We start from the raw sequence: 18,219 nt of genomic DNA, 5'->3' as shown, positions 1-18,219 counted from the left end.
TGTGTTAATTTTGTATAATGTGTAGTAATTACTAATATGAAATCAGTTTTGGTAGTTGAATATCATACATTCACTTTAGTTAATTTTAAATGTTTATTATCAAATATCAACTATGTGTGTTGAACAAATGTAGACAGTAGGTAAACTACTCAGGAGTTTCAATTTTCAAGTGTTTGTGGTTGTCAAGAACATCATTTTTGGACTTCTTTAATTAACTTGGTTTTCAACATAAGCAGGAATATTAGGCTATCTACAGGATATCCTACAAAATCAATGCTACAGCTCAAAGAGCTTTGTCTCACACTTGGGTCTGTTCCCTACCTGAAACAAGAACCTTTGATCATCATATCCTAAAAACTAATGAACACTACACCCCAATTTTGTTTACAAAACATTTATCCAATTACAAAGAAAACTACCTTAGCCAGCCAATACTTTTCTAACAATTACAATGATTCACAACCCTTAACAACTAATAGTAGTAATAGTACTCTTTGTCCCTTACATGTTGGCTTATAGAAATCCATCATGAACCCATTGCTTTACAAAGCCTTTGATCATTTTCCCATTTAAAATGAACATCTTAACACTAAGGTTGGAACTGACAAGGTATTAATGGTCTTATTAGTAACATTTTTAGTCACAACCTCTTAACTATGACTTGTATGCATATCCTAACATGTCAATGAAAACAGAGCCCTATTTATAAGTATCTAGAACTACATGAACATTGAAAACATCCAAAGTAGTGCAAAGCTACGAATGAGCTAGCTGCTTTGTACCAAAATACAAAATAAAATTGGTGTTCAAGTCACTTCCCAATAATGAATGACAAAATAATTGTAAATAATGTTGGCCAATATCTTGAGAGTGATTTGCACCACAATATCATCAATATAGTATTGAACACTATATATATTGAAGGATTTTGCAATTAATAAGACCAACTGAATCATAATCTAATAAATTTACTGACTTAAATATCAGTCATATTACATATGCAAAATGCTTGGGACCTATGTCTATGAATTCAACATTGAGTTGAAAATGTACCTGGTTAAATTTCCTAAAATCACATTGAAATGGCAGTTGTGAAGTCTTTAAATCATAAGGTGTAATTTTGTGGACCTTTTATTTTCCCTTTTGCATAAAAGGCTCATTACAAGTTGACATTAATTATTTATAACAATAGTGAATACAACTAATTAGCATTACTATCAATACTACTATATGTATAACTCACAAACATTGACTTTAATACCCTATATGTACCTACCTAGGGGTAGTGATGCAATTCCAAATTAAATGATAACCTTCAGACCAATCTAAAAATAATATGCATAGTATAGCATCATTCAGGGCTCATGAACACCACACTTACGAAGCAAAAATATACACGATCCATAGTATAACATCGTTTTGCCTTGTATATATACAAGCTCATGCTTGCATATTTGCATAACAATGATAACACAATGCCTAATCAAGTTAAACACCCAAAATAACACAGTGTAGTGCATAACACCCAATGCTCAATTTGCATTCCACACATATCTATCTATCTCTATTTGTCTCATTTGTGACGTGGACCCCACCTTTGTTCCAACCAGTGGCGCCATTAGTCTTCTTTACTTTGTTGCAAAGCTCACCCACCTCTCTCTCTCTCCTCAAATCCCCACACCACACCCATTCTCTCTCAATATATACCATAATAAAAAATTCCAAACACCCAAAATAACATAGTGCAGCGCATAATAATGATAAAAAAATGAAAGATAAGGTTTCTCACTGTTCACGATGCTATGTCTGGACTCTAGTGCGACGAAGACGGTGGAGGCCTTGGGAGCGACAAGGAGCTTCACGTAAGGGTTGCGAACTTGCATTGTTGGCTGCTTGTATAGATTGAGTTATTCAGAGACTCAGTTAAACTCAGAGGAAAATAATATATTTTATTAATTCAGAGGGAAAACTAAAAATAAATAAAATAATTAAAAATTTTATAACTTTGATCTAAGATGGTTTTTAAAGATCGTAGTAGTTAGGTTAACTAACAAAGACGATTTTTATAAAACCGCCTTCGTAACGTTCATATCAAAGGCGATTTTATAAAAACCATCGTAGTTGGATTAAAAAAGTTCACATTATTTTTAAAATACTATCACATCATTTACTACATTGATTTTTGTTAACTGATGTAGATTTGATGACATGGAAAGACACTTTTGTACTAATACCTGAAAATAATATTGGAAATGAAATTCCATGAGACTATCCAAGCAACATATTTAATGTTACAACATAAATGATATAACTGATAATTTTGAATTTGACATTGCTACCCAATCATTATCATTTCGTCATGACATTTATATATCATGACCTTTATAAAATTATATATTTAAATTTATTCGTAAAAATGTGTGAAGAAAATAGTTCTTTAATAAATCACATCATATTCAATGCCTAATCAAATTTCTTTGAGTTAAATTATATCTTTAAAGGGTGGAAACTAAAAAATTGTCAAATTTTCAGGATTTAAAAAAGAAATCATTCACAATGATGTACGTACATTCTATATAAAATTCACAATTTTATTACAACCTTTATAAAATTCACAATTCAAACTTGTACAAAATTTTATAAAATTAAATTTACTTATATACATTAAAAAATTTGGAATTGAATCACATTTTGATTTGTTATATAAATGGGATATAATATTCATAATTTACTTGTATAAATTTAAATAAAAATTAATTTCCTTATTTTTATATGCACAATAAATATGTACAATAAGAAAACACAAATTTTTTGAATCTCAGAAATAGACTTCAACTTTTAATAAATAAACTTGATATATATTTCATTCTTAAATTGTACTAGATAACATTGACTAAGAGAATTTGAATACTTTGAACTACATAAAATGAAATCATTCATAAACTAAATAAGCTTTAAGTACAATTCAAGACTATTGGTTTCATAATAATAAAGCAATCATTTCGTTCACCAATCAACTTGCAACTTAAAATTAGCATTCATATCCCAAATAACTTTGGAAGGCCACATGTTTCCTAAAGGATCAAACAATAGTACCAAATTGGAATTTTTGTTGATAGCAAGATGGCAGAAACCATATGACATAACCTGTCGAATTAAAATTTAAAAATTAAAAAATAGAAACAGATGCAAGGTAAACCAATATACCAACTATTATGTATTCATAAAGATGATACTATAAAATAAATAAAAAATAAACATACCAGGCCACCAGAAGAAACATCAATTGCATACTGTCGCTTTTATAAGACATGTAGACATGGATGATTATCAACAAGATATATATGCAACATGAACTTAAACTTATATACAAGAAAAAAGAAGAAATAATTGATACAAATACAATTAAGAGAACCAATGAAACTATCTAATTTAATATAAACAAGTAATATTAAGATGTGTGTACAATATTACATATGCTGGAAAAAGTTCACATCGATATGTTTTTTTATTTAAGATCGGCTATGCACTTCTCATCATTGTTATAATAAGAATAATCTTCCATTATGAGTAAAGAAACAAAGAAGAAACAAATGGATAGGAAGACATACATGATATGCTAGATAAGGAAACCTTTGGTACTGATTCATGACAGTCAATATTTATAGACTACATTATTAGGAAGTTGAATGGATCATAGGAAGTTAATTAAAGCAACGTTTAGAAGAGATTAGGAGTTACAATTTTAATATGGTAGGTTAGAATTAATATGCAAGTTTAAGAATATGAGGAGTTACAATTTTAACATGACAGGCTAAAATTAATATGGAGGTTCAAGAAAGAAAAAATGTCTAATAAGTAAGTGAATTTATATATAGTAAGATGTATAGTTGCATATTATTCATTTAATGATCTAAAACTCTTTCCTATATTAATTTATTGCTTCATTTTTTGACTCAGGAGTTATTGTTTCATTTTGAGTAAATATAAACATTTTAATTTTTTGTAGTTAGGTAAATTAATATTAATATAAAAAGTAAAAAAGAAAAGAATATAGGACAATTGAGAAAAGGAGAAAAAGTGAAGAAGAGGGAAAAAATTTGATTTGAGGTACTTGGAAGTGAAGTAGTACAATTTACAAAGACTAGAATAGCAAAGTCTATTAGCTAGCTGGCGAGGGAGGGAGGGAGGGAGGTGATGAGGTCCCCAGATCCTTCTAAAGTTATAACCTCTCTCACTCTCTCGCACGTGACCACTCTCTTAAATCTCTCTCCCAATTCCAAACCCAACCAAAAGCCCATCGCTTTCTCCTTCCGTCAATCCTAAACCCAAAAAAAGCCATCAAATCCCTCCCTCCCTCCCTCTCTCTTTCATTTCCATTTCCTCGTTTCCATCATCATCGCGCTTCCTTTCTGTCTTTTTCCCCCGCACCCCTTACTTGTTATTATCACTGCCCCGTGCGTGCGTTTAATGGCTCCGCGCCTCGCTATAAAACCCCCCAAACAGATTCATTGAGATTCAAATGCTATTGGACGACACGCCGTATCTACGCTCAAATGCTCGGATCTCTCGCTGGTGTAAAACCGCTTCTCTCTCTCTCTCTCTCTCTCTCTCGCCTCTCTTTCCACGCCTCTTCCTTCTTCGTCAACACCTTCTTCGCTTTTAGTCTTCGTGTTGGCGGCAATTTGAATTCCGTTACTGTTCTCTCGCATTCGTGATGCTTTCTTTGGTACTATCTAATGTTCGTTTTTCTCTCTTTTCTTTCTTTCTTTCTTCCTTTTGCTTGTTACCAATTTGAATCTTGGAGTGAAGATGGAGTTGAGTCTGCGTGCAATGTAGATGCTATCTTTCTCTAGGGGCACTCTCAATTTTGGAGACTAGTTTCGTTTTATGGATTCCCTTTGAAATTGCGATGCTCTCTTTAGGCGGTTTCTGAATTCTACTGCTGTTTGTTGTCATTGAAGTAATAGTAGATGTAGATCCTTTTATTATTATGCGAATGCGATAGTAATTTGAATCTTGTTGTTGTTGGCGGTACTGATCAAGTTATAGAAACGTATTAATATTAATGAATGAATTGTATTAAATTGAAATCTGAAGCTCTCTGTTTCCTTATGCGCCTAAAACATGTGAAGTCGGTTGAGTCCCTTCGGGGACATCCGATAAAATTGGAACGATATGTGAAGTCGGTTGAGGAGAGTATAGTTGAGTGCGGAAAAGAGAAGAGAGTAAGTAGTCTTGGAGGATAGTCGGTTTTGATGGAAAATGGAAAGTTATGGATGAGATTAAATAAAAAAATGAAGATGCTTGATTGAAGAGAGAATCTTTGGTATACTGAATAAATGGAATAAATATAAATAGATGTACTTTTGGAGATGTTAGTTTTGTTCCAAGATTTGCCTTAGGATGTGCAATGAAAAAGATATAAGTACTCATTCAATGTTTATGCCTTAGTGTTTGATACTAAGGTGAAAGGGCTTCTTCTTGCTTTATTGAATTGTAAACTACCAATTTCGCATCAGGATATATGCCTATACCTTGTTATTTGGTTTATGCAGGTTACGTGGCCTCCAGCTTGAAGCAGTTGGAGCTGCAAAAGTATGTGTTTCGATTATTTGTGGTTGTAGAGCTACCTTTAGCTTTGATATCTCTCTTATGGGTTAAGGAGTGTGGCGAAATGGTTTTACATTCCAATTTTATTAAAACATGGAAGAGACACGAGAAGATGCAGGGCCAGCAGAGCGAAGGCCATCCAACATGTCATGGTGGCCTTCAGATTTTGTTGAAAAATTCGAATCTGTTTCTTTGAGCTCTCAAGATGAGACCTTAAATAATAAAGAATCACCTAGACATTCTAACCGGGATGTTATGTCACCTCAGAAGGCGTCACAAATTCTGTGGCGCACTGGAATGCTTTCAGAACCAATACCCAACGGTTTTTATTCAGTCATTCTGGTGAGTTTTTTTTTTTTTTTTTCTATTCTGTACTTTTTTCTTCTTCCTTTCTTAATAAGTATTTTTTAATCAAAAATGGAAAAGAAGACCCCTTTGTAGCCAGCATTTTTTAGGAAAATCATTGAATATTAGTATTATATAAATTGTTGGAAGATCATTTGCTTGTACTCACGCCGTCCCTATTGAAAATAATCATATTTTAGCCCATTTTGTTTAATATATCTCTATATGTATTTTCTTAGGTCTTATGGTTAATTAGATGTACAAACAATTTACTCAGCAAATATAATTTTTAAATATTTTGTAATGACTAATGACTTTCTACTCATTTATGGCATTATTGTGTAGTTTTTATGTAGTATCCCTGTTCTTCATGTGTAGCTAAAAATGTAACTAAAATGTGCAGGAGAAAAGACTCAAGAAACTTTTTGATAGTATTCCTACTTTGGAGGAGCTTCAAGCTTTGGGTGGAGAGGGTTTTAGGGCTGATGTCATTGTTGTGGATGCAGAGAAAGATAGAAGGTTATCTATGTTGAAGCAACTAATTGTGGCATTAGTTAGAGGATTGAATTCAAACCCACCTGCGATGATTAAGAAGATAGCTGGTTTAGTATGTACTATCATTGCATCTTATTTTGTAGCTTGGGTTTACTGTTTATGGATTTTGTAATATATTATTATTATTATTATTATTATTATTATTATTATTATTATTATTATTATTATTCCATTGATCTGATGAGATTTTCTTCCATGTACAAAATGTATTTGTCAATGCAAAATACTTTCCAAACTAGTCCCATTATTAATTTTCGAGAGACCTTTTCATTTTAGTTGGCTGAGATATTCATATTATCTTCTACTTTCTGATTTCAGTCATTGCAGTTTTTTTAATGAATTATTTCTCTTTAAATTTTAATTATCAATTACTAGTTTGTTGATAGGTATTTGTGTCAATTATCTATTATAAGGTATGGTAAAAAGGTGCTCACCATTTATTATGGCCTCAATTTCTGTGCAGGTTTCTGACTTTTATAAGCGATCAAATGTAGAAAGCCCAGCAAAAGCTGCACTTGAGGAATCATCCCACATGTTTGAGAATCGTGGCGTCCAGATGCTGGGGCAAATAAGGCATGGTTCGTGCCGTCCTCGAGCCATCTTATTTAAAGTATTAGCAGATACTGTAGGTCTTGAAAGTAGACTTATGATGGTAAGCTCCGATTTCCTCAGTTGTTGCAATTGCAGCTATTCTTTGCCTTACAGTTAACTACTTCCTTATCAGTTTCAATCTAATATTCTAATGAAAATATTTTTAGCAAAAGAATCAATGGTAAATATTCAATTTTGCTTACTATCATATCTAATTTTGAAGGAAGTCTTGTTTTGCCATTCTCTCTATCAGGGTTTTCCAAATGATGGGGCTGCTGAATGTGTAGACTCTTACAAGCATATGTCAGTGATAGTTGTGTTAAATTCTGTGGAACTGCTGGTTGATCTTATGCGTTTTCCTGGCCAACTATTACCACGATCAACCAAGTCAATTCTTATGACACATATTTCTGCAGCAGGAGAGAGTGATTCTGCAGAAAATGATTCCTGTGACTCACCATTAGAACCAAATAGTCCTTTATATGGGGTTTCAGAGAGGTTAGATCCTAAGTGGTTTGGAAAATGGTTATTTTTTGTTTTCACTCCATTACACTTTTGCTACCTTTTGTTTCTCTTAAATTTTATTGTCCTCTAATTTTAATTGTAACATATAGCTATGATGTCGTCATAGTTTTCTAAATCATGCAATTAAGTCCTTGTCGGACTGATAATGTTGATATGGCACTTTGTTTATTATGGCATGTTGCCATGTATCTAAGTCAGCTAAGTCAATTGAACAGTCCTCATCATCAAATTTTATGTCAAGAAATGCCATTGCCTACATCAGCAAAAATGGTGCCATATTGCATCAAACTGGCAGGGTGGCTTTATTTTATCAGTTTGAATTTTGAAAACTATGAGAATAACATTTTTGCAATTGAAAATCTAGGAGGACCAGCTTTGCCTTTTGCGTTTATGCTTTTAATCGATTATTCTGACTATGCATTGCCCTAATATCCTTTAGGCCATCTGTTTTGTCAGTATAAGAGTTACCAATTGACCACTATTAATTCTCTTGGTCCCTCTGACAGTGTTGAAAAGGAGGAAAACCTCCAATTCCATAGAAGATTTGAAGTGTCTTCGAATGTATCAGGCCTTCCCTTGCGAAATATGATGTTACGATCAAATACCAGTCTGGACAGGAATTGGAGGTAATACCTCCATTGCTTATCCTCAAATGATACGTATTGGCCTTTTCACATTGTTTTCTTTTCAATTAAAGCATTTTTTCTCTAGTTTTTCCCATCTCACTTTAAATTCCCTTTTTGATTATGATCATTTTTTCTTCAATCTCTTAAGATGTAAAATACCAACTGTTTCTTGTTGATGACCTTGTCAATTCTCAGTTTTTCTCATAGTGAACCCAACATTGCTACTGCATTTGGTCGGCGTAGTCGGAGAAAGGTCATTGCTGAACAGAGGACTGCTAGTTCAAGGTTATTCATAATTTCCTTCTGTTTTGGATTGATGAGTGTGCATGTTACATTCATGACTAATTGTTGATATTGTTCATGATCTTGGTTTGTTCTTTTATTGTTGATGGTGCTTATAAAGTTCTCTTAAATTTATCTTGTAGAGTCTTTAGTTTAACTTGGATGGCTGGCAAGCCTGGCATCATGGGTTTTTTCTTGCATCTGAATTGACTGTCTGTCAGTGATTAGGGGGTGGGAAGCCTAGAGTGTTTATGAAAGAATTACTGTTGTTGCCAAGGAAAAATTACTGTTGCAGTTGCAGTATGAGGAATTGTACAACATAATTATTCTGTTACCAGTCTCATAGGATGGATTAGCCGTACTCATTGATGATTACTTTTTCCAAATGTGGGATTTATCTCTGGTAGAAATAGAATAGAACCCCTAAAATTACTGAAGTCTATGAAACAAGAAAGAACAGGTGTGCTGTAGGGAATAAAATCCAAGAGAGAAAATGAAAATAAATGCAGAGAGGATGACTAAAATGTAACCAACTGCTGAGCTGGAGATTGGGAAGGGGCAGGAGTATGATGTGGGTGTAAAGGAGATATTAAGGTGTAAGAGTGAGAAGAGGGGGGTAGGCTGGAATTAGTTGGGACCTTTGGGAGAGACTGGGCACTATCTTAAACTTGTTTCTTTTCTTGCTTTTTGCACTACCTTCTTTGTATTTCAGAAAACCAGGACCTACTAGACCTTGATACAGGCCTGTACTTTCGACTAATATTGTACAGCATCTGTTTTTTGCTTCATTTTCTGGTACCTATCAATCTCATGTTTTGAAATTCTCAGAAAAATAATGGTTATGGTCTATATTCGTAAAATTTGTTATTACAATTTTGAGTAACAAATATCAATCTTCCAATTAGATGTGCCTATGTATTTTGCTTTCAGCATGTTGGTGATAGATGACTTCTCTGTTGATGATACGATGAACCAATTTTTATCTTTCTAATTGGTTTATTTATCAATTTTTCAAGTAGTGGCAACTGTGCCTAAATGATCTCCGAATTCTACATGCTAAAATATATTAGAATATTAAAAAATTATGCTGTCTTTTTTTTGCTTCAAATACTTCTGGTTTTGCAGTCCAGAACATCCATCATTGCGAGCTCATGGACGGTCCAAGCTTAGTGGTGACAGGACTTCTTTTAGAGATTTTGCTGATGACCAGTCTACACTAAGGTTATGCCTCTGATCCCTTAATATTTTCTCTCACTGTGGTTGGGTTCTGGCAATCTGGCTAATTTATTTTTCACTTAAATTTTTATATGGTCCCTTATTGACTGAATGAAAACCAATTGCTCCTTAACTCTTCTATTTCTTTCTATCCAATTTTGGGTTACTCTGTCACTTTTTTACTTATCCTTTATATGAAGCAATTTATCAGAGCATGTCTTTTGACTTTATGGGTTCTAAAGTTAATGATGTTGCATTTACTTATTGAAACCTTATGGGCTGCACAAATCTTTGATGACTAAACATTCAGTGTTAGTTCAAGTTCTGATAAAAGCAATGATGTTGGCTAGTTGGATTTCATCTGAAGAGCTGTCAGGTTAAACTGGCACAGCCTAAAACTAAGTCGCCAAGTAAATAATATACCATCCTCACTCTAGTTGGTGCTGTGAAGTGGGTACTTATAGATTATTTCCTTTTCTACTTGTAACTTTGTTGGTGTGGGAATATTTTAATTATGGCTATTGTATGTCGTTATGTAACTTTAGGAATTTCTGAAAGTATTTTCTTCATCACGATTTTTAAACAGATGAACTTGTTCATTTTTCAGATCCAGCTACAAGTCAGATGGCGCTTCCTCATCAGAAGCTCGTAGGATACGAAGAAGAAGTATCAGCATTACACCAGAGATTGGTGATGATATTGCTAGGTTGGTTGTTAGTCGTTGCTCTTTTATGCTTCTGGCTTTTTTTATCCTAAGCATGCTGTCCTTGGAGTAGATTAATGTTAAATTGTTTATTACATATTTAGTATTGATTACTTTATGCTAAATAAAATTCAAAATATCTCAAACATTTTGATCAGAATTTTTTTCTGAAGAAAAAATTAAACTACTCTGTACTTGCCCTCTATCATGTACCCTTTACCTGTACTGCATTCTTGGTAATTACTCAACTTACTAATTTGATTGATTAATTTGTAGATTGCGGGAGGCTGGACTGTTATAAATGGTTCCTGCTTTGTGATAAATAACTAATAACTAATTCTAAGAATTCATGATTACATTTGTACTTTGGTCAAGTGAATCAGTGATCCTATATTTAAAATTTTCATAGTGCATAATCATCCATTATTTTAATCTGATAGGTAATGTAGTATGTGTGCTGTTACTTATTTAAAAGTTGTTTTAATACTGTGATAACTCATGATCTAATCTCTGTAGGGCTGTACGGGCGATGAATAAAACGCTAAAGCAAAAGCGTCTTCCGAGAGAGCAGGGGGGTGATAGTTCATTATCTCATTCTCCAATTGACAGAACCAGCAGTTTAGATCTTCAGAAAAATGTATGTCTGCATTGTTTTTGTAACAACAGCGTATGCTATTATTTAAGCCTTTATTCTCTTCCTGTGGCATCTTTCAGCATATTGCATCACTGAATGTAGAAGAGATCAGTATGCTGTCATAATTCATAAGTCTGATATTTTTCTAATGATAAGACATTACAACTACTAAATTTGCTGATGGCTATAGTATAATTTAATTTTCAATAATTTGTGATAGAATCTATTATGTGTGTTTTATTCTTGACGATCATAGCAACATTTAAATTATATATAAATTTTTTTGGGTTAGCTTCCGTTTTAAGGCATGTAGTTCGCTTCACGTGATTCCTGTGATGTGATATCACAGGTGTCAAATTTCCATCTTGATGGTCACCATGAGAGGTCCCCCTTATATTTGTTACACCGTGACCCTGTGACGTCTCAAAAGGCAATGTCGTTACCTTCTTCTCCGCATGATTATAGAGTACAAGCCTCTGAGAGAAGCGAGGCATCAGAATATACAACGAATGATGAACTGGAGTCTACTTGGAATAAAATCCTCGAATCACCAATGTTCAGTAATCGACCTCTGTTACCATATGAAGAATGGAATATTGATTTCACAGAATTGAATGTTGGAACTCGTGTTGGGATTGGTAAGTTTCAGCTTTCACCTTGTAGTTATTGAATTCATTTGATATTTGCAGTGCAGTTCAGTATCGTTTAAGCATGACTGAATTTCTGTAATGACTGCAAATCAGTGTCTGGCTGAATCACTTGACTCCAAATATTTCTTGAGGCTTGACTTCTGCAAAATTGTTCATGATTGTGACAGACCTAGACAGATCTTGGTCTGATCTGTTACAGCCAACCAGAAATTTTCCTAATTTTTTCATTGTCTGGTTTTAAAGTTAAGATGTTGCCTTAAAAACCTTAAATAAATTTTACTTTTCCCACTTGAAAAAAAATCCTTTTATACCCTCTTTACTGGTTTCAACAATTTCAAGGTTAGGGGTTGTTTTGTGTGTGATCTCCATTAAAGGAAGAATAAGGAAAAAGAAAAAAAAGGAAGAACCATATGTAATTTTCGGCCAAAGAAATAGTGCCAAGGGAAGGTGGAAAGAAATTGAATAATCAATATAATAGTAATTTAGTATAGAAATCTTGCGGAGAATTAGTAATTGAGGAATCCAAAATCAATCATGATAAGGGATCTTAGAATCTTAGAATGTGGGTTTGGGTCTAACTCAAACTCAAAAGAAGCTCGTGGGGTGAGGGTTGTCCCCTACTTTTATATATATACATATATATATATATATATATATATATATATATATATATATATATATATATATATATATATATATATATGCCTTGCCTCTAGCCAATGTGGGATTTGGATTTTTTCCAATACATTCCCTCATGCCTAGTAACACTTTTGGGCTTGGTGCGTGAATAATATGGTGAGTGGCCCGTTAATGGATTTATGATAGACTTTGATACCATCTTAGAATGTGGGTTTACAAAATGAACTTTTGAAATTTATAAAGAAATCAGAATTGGAGTCTCAGTATTTGGGAAAAAATAAAATTAGATAACATGCTATTATTATTGAAATTGTGTTTGCTCAGTTTATTAGTTAATTTCTTAATTCGTTACTAACTCAATATTATCCCATTGATTATTCAGAAACTATCCATTTAAATTCATGATTTGAACTGCCCTGAGAAAAACTAGGTTCATATAAATTTATGAAACTTGGTTTCTCTTTTCTTTTCCAGGGTTCTTCGGAGAAGTTTTCCGTGGCATATGGAATGGCACAGATGTTGCTATCAAGGTTTTCCTAGAGCAAGATTTAACTGCTGAAAACATGGAAGATTTCTGCAATGAGATATCCATTCTCAGGTATTTTACATTGATTTGCTGTTTGTAAGCATTTTTTTATTACATCCAGCATTTGCTGACCACCAGTCTCTTTTTTTGTCTTTTTCTTCCAGCCGGCTCCGACATCCTAATGGTACTCTCTAACATCCTAACTAGTTATTTATATGGGTCTTTTCACTATTGATATCTTGCACATTTTGTTTCTAGATATTTTTGACAGCTGGAATTATTACCAAATTCTTCCTTGCTTGAAATTCTAAGAATGATATTGTGCATATATTGTCGTAAGAATATCTCATGTAGCATGATTTCTTTGATAGCATCTGTTATCTTATTTTATGCAGTTATCTTATTTCTTGGTGCATGCACAAAGCCCCCACGCTTGTCAATGGTGACTGAATACATGGAGATGGGATCTTTGTTTTACTTGATTCATGTGAGCGGTCAGAAGAAGAAGCTTAGCTGGCGGAGAAGACTAAAGATGTTGCGAGACATATGCCGGTAAGTTATACAGTGTGTTCGGTTTAACATCCTGGATCCATGTTCCTTTTGTGATTCACGTTAATTTTGACGTCTGGGTGACGCACATCCTGCTTTATATTGTAGATCCAAACAGCAGATAAACACTTGATTCTGATTATGCATAACCTTTCACTTCATTAAACAGTTGATTTATATATTACCTCAATAAATTATTGTCGAGTGTAATAACTTTTTATTTCAGTAAAAATTTACTTGTTATTAAGATTGCATTTGATCTGTTGACATTCAATACCTTGGTGACTAGGGGCTTAATGCACATACATCGTATGAAGATTATTCACCGTGATGTGAAAAGTGCAAATTGTCTTGTGGACAAGCATTGGATAGTGAAAATATGTGATTTTGGACTTTCAAGAATAATAACAGAATCCCCCATGAGAGATTCCTCGTCAGCTGGAACCCCAGAATGGATGGCTCCTGAACTAATTCGAAATGAACCATTCTCTGAAAAATGTGATATCTTTAGCCTGGGAGTGATAATGTGGGAGCTCTGCACCTTGAATAGGCCTTGGGAAGGCGTACCCCCGGAGAGGGTATGTATGTTTGATAGATGATTTGTTCATCTTCCATTATGTGTTGGTATATCCGTTATGCTTTCTTGAAAGTTTTGGCTTCTCAAATTGTGATTCTTTATGTTAACACTCTTTTATCTTCTCATTAGGTGGTTTACACCGTTGCTAATGAGGGTGCTCGATTGGATATTCCTGAAGGCCCGCTAGGCAGGCTGATTTCAGGTCTGCAACTGTCAAAATATTCATACTTGATTCGATTGGATATTTATTTTATTCAGATTCCATATAGTTTAACTGATTATTTGATTTTTTGTATGCAGAGTGTTGGGCGGAACCACATGAACGGCCAAGTTGTGAGGAGATTCTCTCTCGATTGGTGGACATCGAGTACTCAATGTGTTGATGCCGTGCTTTTATCTTTTGTACATAGTGAACTTTGGGTAGAGTTGTCACTTTGTGTTTTCGGCTGATGTATAAACTGAGTTTTTGTTCCTTATCTGAAAACTTATTGTAATCATGCATCGGTGCGTGTTCCTAAGTTTCATGAAGGGCAATGAAAAGTAAATCCATCACTCACATCTTCTGTGCGATGAAAAAAATAACAATTTCTCTAAATCTGTATAGAATTATTTATTTCTTGACTAAAACATTGGACACGAGTCTCGTGGTTACAGTGTAAAAAGAGGGAAAGGAAACAGAAATAAATAAACTAAAAGACAAGCAAGATGTTAATAATCGGCAGAAACTCCAAAACGTAAACTTTTTCTACATCAAAGCAATTTCCATTGTCAGGGTCTATAACATTACAAGTCAATCACAGATTCGACGCCTATTCAGTGCATCTTCAAAGCGGCTGCACGAACCTACCCTCATCTCTGTACTCATGTCATTTTCAGGAGCTGGATAATAATCCTCCCTCAGCTGTACATCCCTTAGGTTTGGTATCTTGAGAAAAAAATTCATGAAATGTTCGTGAGCTGTCCCGTGAATGAAGAGCTTCCTCAAAGTGTAACATTCTTGTAGCAAGCCAGCAGCTGGAAGTGACACACTCCTCTGGTTCACATCCTCATCCTGTGGTGGCCAGTAATGAAGCTCACCGAGACTCAAACTGCCAATGCCATTCAGAAGAAACCTCTCCCACAGGCTCAAATCCATTTGCCCCGATGGCGCCGTGAGAGCATAACCTTTAGTATCACCACAATCCAGCTGCATCTTCAATAGCTGAGGATAACAAGCCAGAATGCTCAGACCAAATTCGCTCTCTGCGGGTTTTGGCTGCCCCCTGCTATCTCCTTCAACCTTTATTCGAATCTCTTCCAAGACGGGACAATCCTCCAACCCTGCCACTGGCAATGGAGTCAACAGATCACCGACTTTTATCCAAAGAGAAAGATACTGCAGCTTGTCCCAGCTCTTGCCACAGAAACCATTGCCATTGCTTTGCAAAAAGGAATCATGAACCCCCATTTCATACTCACATCTCTGCCTCTTCCTTTTGGTTGCGTTCTCACATTCTCCACCCCCAAAGTAATCCATCAATTCACCACCATCACCCGGTTCATCCAAACCATTCAAATCAAAATTAAGAAACCCATGTCCCAGGCCATCACTCTCCTTCAACCCATTCCACACACAATCCACATGGAGCCGCTCAATCCGCTCCCTAATTGGCTCCAAGGCTCGGAGAGTCGCTGCGGTGTCAAGGTTGACGCAGCAAGAAACCTTGACATCAATCAGAGTCCTGGCGAGCAAACAAGCCATGGTCCTCAGTCCACGCTCCGTCACAAGCCTGCAACCCTGAAGCTCAAACCTAACCAGTCTCGAACACCCTCTGGCAATCTCAATCAATCCCATGTCATCAAGGTCCGCACAGTTTCCAACAGACAACGATTGAAGCCCGTGGCAAAGGGCAATTCCGTCAAGCCGAGACCCAAACGCCAAGCATATCCCTTGAAACTGTCCCAACTTCAGAACCCTCAAATTAGGGCACTTGGAACCCAACACTTCCAAAGCAAAACTACTCTCTCTGACATTTTTACAAACATCTAACACCAGCTCTTCCAAAAGAGGAAGTCCAGAGAACAAAGTCAAGAGGGCAGCGCGGCTAACGCTAGCGTCTTCTCCGTCGAAACCCTCGTCCTCTCTGCGATTCAAAAACGACGACGTATCGGCCAAGTGAAGCAGCGAGAGCTTTGGGCAATTGGATGGAATAGCAACCAGCGTGTCGTCACTGACGAACCCTATATATCTCGGATGGAAGGTGCAGACCACGAGAAAGTGCTCCAGGTTTGGGCACGACGCGGTAATCGATTCGATTTCGTGAGCCTTGAATCCCTCCGGTAAGGAGGTTGTTAGGAGGTTGAGGCGGCGGAGCGTGGCGGCGGAGATAGGATTCGCCGCGAGCACTTTCGGGATGTCCTCCGTCCAGTGGTAGAAGGAGGAGAGGTCGAGCGAGGCGAGCGATCGGCACTTCTTGAAGAGCTCGGCGAAGTCGGCTTCGTTAGCGGAGGTCGGCGGGCGCTGGTGCCACCGGACGAGCTTGACGGCGGAGAGCTCCGGCCAGGCGGAGAGGAGGAGGAGGCGGAGAGTGTACGGGTCACGCGCGTAGATCGCGAGTGAGGTGACGCGCGGGAACGCGGCGCGGAGGTGTTGCGCGAGGAGGCTCTGGTGGCCGACTGTGGCGGAGGAGGAGCAAAAGAGCGCGTGGCCCCAAGGCGAGAGGAAGGAGAGGTCGAGGTGCGTGACGTGCTTGAAGGAGGTCGGGATGAGATGAAGGTCACGCGCGTTGCCGCGGAGCGTGAGCGAGGTGCGCGTCTTGCGCTCTAAGTGGTAGAAGCTCCAGGACACCAACGACAACGCGTTCCGCGTGCGCGTGTCGGACACGGCGGAGAACACGTTCAACAGAATCTCCTCCGGCAGGTGGCCCACGATGCTGCCGTCGCCCATTCTCCGGTAAGATATTTCCAATTCCAACCCTTTCTCTCTTGCTATTTTCACCAAAATTATAAAATTAAAAAGAAAAGATATATATATATATATATATATATTTTTTTTTTTTTTTTTTTTGAGCTGAGTGGTAGTATGATAGTGTAGAGAGAGAGAGAGGGGGGAGCGTGGGTAAACGAAATGTATTGGATGTGTGATGTTAAATTAGGGTAAGGAGGGGGATGGTATTAATGGATAGTGGAAGGAGAGTTTTGTTAGGGGCATGCAGACCCACGTGAATACGATGTATCTGCCTATCTGCTTATACTGGAATGGAAGTTAAGTTTAGATAGAGGAGAGAAAATAGAGAGAATGGAAAATGAGGGGTGGGTTTGGTTTTTAGTGAAAGACAGCCAAGGGAATGGGTGTAATGGTGCTTACGAAATCTGTCTGCACGTTATCAAGGAAAAAGAAAAGGAATACAGACAAACCATACAGGATTGGATGGGTCCACACACCAGCCATTTAAATCCTATGGCCCCACACATTAGATAAAGGGCCTTCACTCCTACTTTGCATAATCTATTAAATACTATTATATGGACTCACTTTTAATTTTATAATTCGATTTAAATTAATCTGAATCTGTTATTAAAATAGTTTAGGATTCAAATTTTGATAATATTATGATAATGAATTTTTTTATTAATATTATGATGAATAAAAAAAATCTCAATAATGTTAGCAACAAATGGATACATATTATCTATTAATTTCAGTGATCATTACTTTTTATCGGGAAAATTAATTAACCTCCTCTATCCTTTTCTTCCCTAAATTTAGACACAAGAAGTTATAAAATTTGAGTTTGGTTTCATTTGTTAGATCAACCACCTATCTATCGACATCAAGCTAATAGTTTAATATTTTAATATGCTCTTTTAAATATAATTTTGTTATGGTTTAATTATCTATTTAGTTTTTTATAATTTTTAAATTTATTTTTTTAATCCTTATATTCAAAAAGTGGATTTTTTAATCCTTAAAATTTACATTTTAATTTTTAAAAGATTTTTATCATTAAAATTCTTTAATTATAGAGACTAAAAAGAATAAATTTAAAAATTATAGAGACTAAATAAATTAAGATTTTTCTTATTAATTAAATTCTGTTATAATTGAGGACATTGTGTAGGTTTACTTTTTATTGAATAAGTTTTATTTACGATGTTATGCTTTTCATAAATTCTAATCAATACTCCCCCCACGCGGTGCAAATTATAA

At 35.6% G+C, this 18,219-nt stretch overlaps 2 protein-coding genes across 4 annotated transcripts; one reads left to right on the top strand and one right to left on the bottom strand.

Annotated features, from left to right (window-relative positions):
* Positions 1-4,194: 4,194 nt before the first annotated feature.
* LOC100807193 (serine/threonine-protein kinase EDR1) lies at positions 4,195-14,586 on the top strand. 3 transcript variants are annotated; one of them, XM_006592410.4, is made up of 17 exons: positions 4,195-4,741; positions 5,559-5,955; positions 6,362-6,565; positions 6,977-7,165; positions 7,358-7,602; positions 8,136-8,255; positions 8,451-8,540; positions 9,663-9,758; positions 10,360-10,458; positions 10,972-11,092; positions 11,439-11,727; positions 12,853-12,976; positions 13,069-13,088; positions 13,300-13,456; positions 13,743-14,031; positions 14,160-14,232; positions 14,331-14,586. In XM_006592410.4, the coding sequence occupies exons 2-17, from the start codon at positions 5,707-5,709 to the stop codon at positions 14,411-14,413; spliced, it is 2,448 nt and encodes an 815-aa protein (XP_006592473.1). In that variant the 5' UTR covers positions 4,195-4,741; positions 5,559-5,706; the 3' UTR covers positions 14,414-14,586. The 3 variants fall into 3 exon arrangements, with proteins under 3 accessions (XP_006592473.1, XP_014620363.1, XP_006592474.1); XM_014764877.3 differs by having other exon boundaries at positions 4,198-4,577; XM_006592411.4 differs by having other exon boundaries at positions 4,198-4,729.
* Positions 14,587-14,615: 29 nt separating this feature from the next.
* Positions 14,616-17,374, bottom strand: LOC100807914 (F-box protein MAX2). Its single transcript, XM_003540935.5, has one exon. The coding sequence runs from the start codon at positions 16,954-16,956 to the stop codon at positions 14,821-14,823; it is 2,136 nt and encodes a 711-aa protein (XP_003540983.1). The 5' UTR covers positions 16,957-17,374; the 3' UTR covers positions 14,616-14,820.
* Between the last annotated feature and the right edge of the window lie 845 nt (positions 17,375-18,219).

This window comes from Glycine max, chromosome 12 (genome assembly GCF_000004515.6).
Source record: "Glycine max cultivar Williams 82 chromosome 12, Glycine_max_v4.0, whole genome shotgun sequence".
NCBI lineage: Eukaryota > Viridiplantae > Streptophyta > Magnoliopsida > Fabales > Fabaceae > Glycine > Glycine max.
The sequence above is the reverse complement of the archived record's forward strand: the minus strand, read 5'-3'. Positions and strand labels throughout refer to the sequence as shown.

Excerpts from the sequence above, each read along its gene's own strand:
- LOC100807914 (XM_003540935.5), bottom strand. The coding sequence starts at position 16,956 with ATGGGCGACGGCAGCATCGTGGGCCACCTGCCGGAGGAGATTCTGTTG.
- LOC100807193 (XM_006592410.4), top strand. The coding sequence starts at position 5,707 with ATGGAAGAGACACGAGAAGATGCAGGGCCAGCAGAGCGAAGGCCATCC. Across the intron at positions 8,541-9,662 it reads CAGAGGACTGCTAGTTCAAG|TCCAGAACATCCATCATTGC; the intron begins GTTATTCATAAT and ends CTGGTTTTGCAG. Across the intron at positions 13,089-13,299 it reads CCGGCTCCGACATCCTAATG|TTATCTTATTTCTTGGTGCA; the intron begins GTACTCTCTAAC and ends TATTTTATGCAG.